Below are 6536 nucleotides of genomic sequence, written 5' to 3'. Positions count from 1 at the left end.
GTGAATCGCAATCGAATGCTACATACACAACATCCTAATACGATTATATGCATATAACAATGTCTGAATAAAACATGAACATGGCAACACTAAAACATAAACGTATTTAGAAGTGTCACAGTGTCCGAATAAAACATAAACATATCCAACACCAAAACCTAAAGCATATTCACAAAATTTGAATAAAACATGAACATGTCAACATGAACAATACACATGACAATGTCAATACACACAACATCCTAGCGAAAACATAAACATTCAGAAGCGACATAGAGTGATAATGGTAAATAACCCTTATGAAGAACATAAACATTCAAAAGCGTCAGAGAGAGAGAGAGAATGGTAATGTACCATAATTCAAAGAGGATGAAGATTTCATTTCCAGAAATGAATGAAGATGGTGAATGTTTCACTATAGTTGTCGTCTCGTTCACTAGGGCACCCTTGTGTGTTATTAATGAAATAAAGTACATATTATGTTTTAATTTTGTGGGAAATAATTTCACAACGGTTGCAAGCTTCAATCGTAGTGAAATATGGAAGATATAACCATGGTTGAACGAAACAACTGTAGTTGTTATACTTTCAATTTTTAAATAACAATAAATGTGAAGGAACATGTGCTTATTTTTATTGAAAAAAAGGAAAAAAAATTATGTTGGGACTCAAAGCTTGTCATCCAAACTCTATGACTACATTTGTTTTAAGGAACCATGATGAAAATTTTATTAATAAAATTATTAAAAAAACATGCATGTTAAAAATATGATATGACGACGGTGGAAAAATGGTTGTTGTAATATTGTGTCACCGGAGGTATATTTTCTAGTAGTGACAATAATTCGCCTCTCGCACGAATACTTGTCTTCTGTTGAAGAAATGCGACTTAATTCGCCATACAAATTTCATAAATAATTTGATTGAAAAAGTTTAGGTTGGATATACTTGTCCCTCGTAGCCCCGAATATTCATGCGATGATAGGAATTAGCCTACCGTTAGAATATTCATCAATCACCCAAAAACATCCTCAACACATCAAACTATTTTCTCGTCCTCGCGGGATCTAAAACCTTTTTACAAAAGAACACTGTGTAGTCTGTTCTACCGCGATACAAACAAACGCTTTAAGCCTCCAATTGTAAGCACAAGAAACGTTTAACCGTTAGAGTGTGATCTAAACATTCATTCAATAAAATAAACCAACCAATAAGTAGTTTTATACCAAGAACTACATAGGCTTGAGTTCCTCATCGCACCTGGGGATACATAGGAGCGAGATTCAACGTCTTGTCAAGCACCTTAACAACCCAAAAACACCTTTGTCTTTTCTTGGACTATGTAGCTTTGAATTCCTCATCGCACCTAATGATACATAGGAGCAAGACTCGTAATCTTGTCAAGCACCCTAGTGAAAACCTTTTTGCGACCCCTTTTCTTTTCCTTTTCAATCTTTTATCACCCAAAGAAAGATAATAATGAACACTAACATTCTAATCGCAAATTTAACTAAATGGTTCCTGTTGAGTACAACGCACGTGAGGGGTGTTAATACATTCCTCTTGCGTAATCGACTCCTGAATCCAAATTTGGTTGCGACGACCATTTTCTCTTTCTTTTAAGGGTTTTATCGATATTTTTCCTTTCCTTCTTTGGAATAAATAAAGTTCGATGGTGACTCTATTTAATCATTCACGAGCATGCGATGTGCTCGTAGGTCATACTTTTCGTGATGCGGCACCTACTTTGCTAACTAGTACCAAACCAAACTTTGACTTCGACAGTGCGAGTTATAATATATTTTTCAGAGACTTCTATGAGACTAACTCTGAAGAAGTTTGTAACCTGGAGCACGTCGCTTTCTTAACCTTCTAGCTATCTCGTTTTTTATTTTACTCTAGCTATTTGCATGTAACCAAGAAATTTATAACTTTGGCCACCTAAATTCATGAAGAGTGAAAAATTAATCTCAACAAGCTAATTGTGGGATCTTTCTACAAAGCTCTTGGGCTTGCTAATTCTGATTTTAAATTCATCTTCGGCCCAGAATACAAGTTCCTAATCCATGGCCCTATGTGGCTTCTCGAACTATGGCTTCATGCCACGTTTGAGTCTTTTCTGAAGTTCAACATCCATTTTGCCTTAGTGCAACTGGTTGAAGGAAGACGGGACGAAGCCACCAGACTTGCCTTTTACCCCAGAGGATGTTGTTCTGTCGAACATATATGTATTTAAGAAGAATGTCATCATGTTTTTGGAATGTGATGTTTTTGAACCATCCATGGCTCCCTTTGTCAGTTGAAGTCATGGCTCCGACTGGCGTAAGAGAGAGTTTCCCCCTCTTTCACCTGAACATCATGTTGAGGCTCTTCACATCTGGTTAACTTTTCTCTGACCAACTATTTTTTATACCCGGTTTATATTGGGAAACAAAGGTTTGTGCCTTGTTAGTTATCAGCCTAACTAGGTAGCCTGACAAATTGGTTTTTGTCAATTTCTACCCAAATCATTATTTCTTCATAAAAGCGAAATCTTCATAGCCACCACCCTTTATTCAGGTAAAGAATAGCATACACAACTAGATTTACTCACTATAGGTTTAACACCTTAATTCCTCGACTGAACATTTAAGTAAAATAGTTTGATTAAAACGAAATATTAGAGTGTCACCAAACCATAAACTTCAAAAACCAATTAGTCATGCAAATACGAAGCGGGAATTCAACAAAGTTCAAAAATATATTCCCATCAACAACTCCAACAAAACGAAATAGAAGCATCATGTAATAACAAATGACATCTCATCCCCGGTGCTATATATCATAGCAACTCCACTAAGACCCAATGATAAAAGCTAAAGGGGGCATATATACCATCCCTTACTCATGTACCTGGTTATCTGTACTCCGAGAAGCACAAATGCCACAACAACAAACAGGGGGTGAGAATACACTTACAAGTAATAACGGTGAAATTTAGCAACAGGAAGATAAACGAATACAACAATAAGGTTAATAGACAAACACATACACCAATACAAACACCAAAAAACATTATCAACATATGCAATGCTATCATACACCAACTTCATCACCTATATGCATGTGGTACCAAGTTTTTATGGATATCAGAGGTATGTAATTGATTTCTTCCACAATCTTCGCCCTCTCACCTGAACTAACGATCTCTACCAAATAGATCTGAAACTCACCTTTGGTCTCTAAATTAAACCAACGATCCCACCAAATAGATCTGAGGCCACCAAAATGGACCGAAGTATCACCTAACTCCAATTTATATGCATGCATGATAGTATGAACAAGCAAAAAATGCATTTCACCAAAAGAAAAGTTTTAACATAATCCACCAAGAATTATTTATAATATTATTCACCAAAAAGTAGTTTCATATACGAACCACACATTACCGATAAAACACCATCAATTAGTCTCACCAGACTAATCACAATAAAATAATTACTTTTAATACTTATAATCACCCAAAATTCCAACACACCTCAATAAAGTGGTTATATTATAGGGTTAAATACACTTTACCCCCCTGTAATGTTAGCGAGTTTAGGATTACCCCCCTTGTAAAGTTATTTTTTCAATACCCCCCTTATGTTATGTAGATTCCTTCATAGAACCCCCTAATATCCAGGTGGCATGGAATCTTGGTTTTTTATTTCAGACGTGGCTTTTTAATTTTTTTATTTTCACATGTGAATCTCCAGCATGGCATAAACTAGATTTTAGGGTTCCAAATCCATCCCTCTCTCTCTTCGTGAAATCCATCCCTATCCCAAATCCATCCCTCTCTCTCTTCGTGAAATCCATCCCTACCCCAAATCCATCCCTCTCTTCATCTTCGTCCGTGTCCCCTTCATCTGGGTTATGGGTGGCAGCAAGGCATCTTCCACGAGTGAAGTTGGAAACGGCTTACCAAGATGTGGATGCAATGAAACCATGAAGTTGTTCGTCTCCAAGTCAATTGAAAACCCCGGTCGCAAATTTTGGAAATGCAGGAATTATATGGTGAGCAATTTTGAAGCATTTTATTATTTTGAGTTTGATTTCGAAATTAATTGTTGGTGGTGTTTGTCTCAAATTGCAGAATGGGTGCGGTTTATTTTTGTGGGATGATTTGGTCAGTGAGTTTGCAGTGAAAGAAACCAATCCGTCCGGATGCCGCCAATGTGAAGTCAACAAGGCTTATTTGATTGAATTTGCTAAAGAGATTGTTGAGGAGATAGATTGCAGAGTCGGAAAGCTTAACAAGTTAGAAAAACTGAAGAAAAAGATTGCAATGGAAAAGAGGAAAAATTTATGGTTAATGTTTGTAATTGGTCTGTCATGGATGTTGATAGCAGCTATGGTTAAGTTAGTCTAATGAGTCTGTCATGTAATTGTTATGTCATTAGTGTTTTTCAGCAATGTAATGAGTCTGTCATTGTTGTAAGATTAGTGCACAGATATCTGAGTGAGTATTGTTGTAGATAAGTAGCTCCAGTGAAGTATAATGTTCTGTCAAGGGAAAACAAGTTGTTCTGTTCTGCTTCTAAGTACATGTTTGGATTAACTGTGATATAATCTAGGTGCAAAATCACAGTGCAATTGAAATTTCTGCAAATGCTGTAGGAGGACTATTTTAGTTAGATTTTGTAACATGGAAATAATGTATATAGTTGCAAATGCTTCAAGAATTTTCTAACATAATAGAGTAATCCTTTGAGACGAGTTCTTTCTTTATAAATAACAAAATTGTATATAGTTGCTTGATAGTACCAACATTTAGCTTAAACCATCAGGATAAGAAGCAGGAAAATTGTTTTATGGGGCATTGATCTATATAATAAAACCAACAGTGTCAACCTAATGATACTTGGGTGCCTTGCTCTGCAAATACTTGGACAAAACATCCATAACAGATCCAAAATCAGCCTTGACCTGCATTGGAGGATTGGCAAATTGGCAAGCCAGGTCTTTGATATTCTTTGAATGGTAATCAATTTTGGACTGAGTAAACTTCAACCCATGTGCAGTGCTCACAACAACAGTCCTATCAGTAGGCTTAATAACACCACTATTCCTGAGCTTAAACAAAGCAGTCAAAGCAACACCAGTGTGAGGGCAAGTAAACATTCCAGTCGAATCAGCCTGAGCCATAGCATCCATCAATTCTTCCTCAGTAGCCTCCTCAACGATACCATTACAGTTCTTCAAAGCATGAACAGCTCTATCAATAGAAACAGGATCCCCAATCTGAATAGCAGATGCAAAAGTTGTCTGTGCCCTAACTGGCTTAAACTCTTTCCAACCCGACTTAAAATACAAATACAAAGGATTTGCATTTGCAGCTTGAGCACAAACAAGCCTTGGAATTCTATCCACAAGACCTAACTCTTTACACATCTGAAACCCTTTATAAAAAGCATAAATATTCCCAAGATTCCCACCAGGTACAATAACCCAATCAGGTACCTGCCAATCAAACTGCTGCAAAATCTCAATAGCAGCAGTTTTCTGTCCTTCAAGCCTCAAACTGTTCAGAGAATTAGCCAAATAAATAGGCAATTCAGCAGTTACTTCACGAATCAACTGCATACACCCATCAAAATCAGTATCAATGCTAAGAACAAACGCTCCATTCGCAATCGGCTGAACCAGTTGAGCAATAGAGATTCTATTAGCAGGCAGGAAAACAATGGAAGGAATTCCAGCAGATGCACAATAAGCAGACAAAGCAGCGGTTCATTTTATGCTTTTTATAAAGAAGGAAAATAAGAGAGAGCATTCAAAATTATTAACCATATTTCTAATCAAACAAATTTCTAATGTATGAATCCAGCCACCAAGCAGTAAAGGCTGCTAGAGTCTTGCATGCTACCCATCTATATTTGCAGGGTTCAAATCTGGTTTAGTGCCATTGTGTTTTATAGACAATACACACCAATAATGTTAAACTGATACATTAGAATTGATCATCACAGTAAGTGCATATGTTTGTTACAAAAGGATTACAAAATACATGTCTTCAAAGATCAGTTGGCATTACAAAAGAGTTTTCCAAAAGGATTACAAAATACATAGCAGAAACATAATAATCAGTCCCTCATTTTGAAGTGGGTATGTCTTCATTTTCTGGTAGGGTAATTGGTTTGTCACTAGATATTCCTTCACCTGTTATGGGTCTTTTAAACCAACTCAACTTGATCCTCTCACTTTGCCTTCTTTTGATGATAGGTTTTTTTTCAACCCTTTTTCTGGATTGTTTTGTGATTGAGGCAGCCACACTAGATCCTGTTTGACTCATAATAGTTGGAACAGGCATATCAGTTGGAGGCTGTGGATCAGTTGGAACAGGCACATTTGTTGGAACAGTCATATCAGTTGCAGTTGGGGCAGGCATATCAGATGCAGTTGGGGCAGGCATATCAGATGCAGTTGGCATATCATTTGCAGTTGGCATATCAGATGCAGTTGGCACATGTCCTTTTTTAGGTTTTCTCTACAATGTAAGACACAATGTATGC

The 6536-nt window shown here is 36.7% G+C and overlaps 2 protein-coding genes across 2 annotated transcripts; one reads left to right on the top strand and one right to left on the bottom strand.

The window, feature by feature from the left end:
• The first annotated feature begins 3889 nt into the window (after window positions 1-3889).
• On the top strand, window positions 3890-4393 carry LOC127083311 (uncharacterized). Its single transcript, XM_051023617.1, has 2 exons — window positions 3890-4038; window positions 4118-4393. The coding sequence occupies exons 1-2, from the start codon at window positions 3898-3900 to the stop codon at window positions 4391-4393; spliced, it is 417 nt and encodes a 138-aa protein (XP_050879574.1). The 5' UTR covers window positions 3890-3897.
• Window positions 4394-4870: 477 nt separating this feature from the next.
• Window positions 4871-5754, bottom strand: LOC127082231 (threonine synthase, chloroplastic; the record flags this gene model as incomplete). The annotated part of the gene is made up of 1 exon (XM_051022477.1): window positions 4871-5754. A coding segment is annotated over one exon (879 nt), but the record flags the coding sequence as incomplete, so codon positions are not given.
• Between the last annotated feature and the right edge of the window lie 782 nt (window positions 5755-6536).

The sequence above is a fragment of the Lathyrus oleraceus genome, chromosome 5, assembly GCF_024323335.1.
Source record: "Lathyrus oleraceus cultivar Zhongwan6 chromosome 5, CAAS_Psat_ZW6_1.0, whole genome shotgun sequence".
Lineage (NCBI taxonomy): Eukaryota > Viridiplantae > Streptophyta > Magnoliopsida > Fabales > Fabaceae > Lathyrus > Lathyrus oleraceus.
The sequence above is the reverse complement of the archived record's forward strand: the minus strand, read 5'-3'. Positions and strand labels throughout refer to the sequence as shown.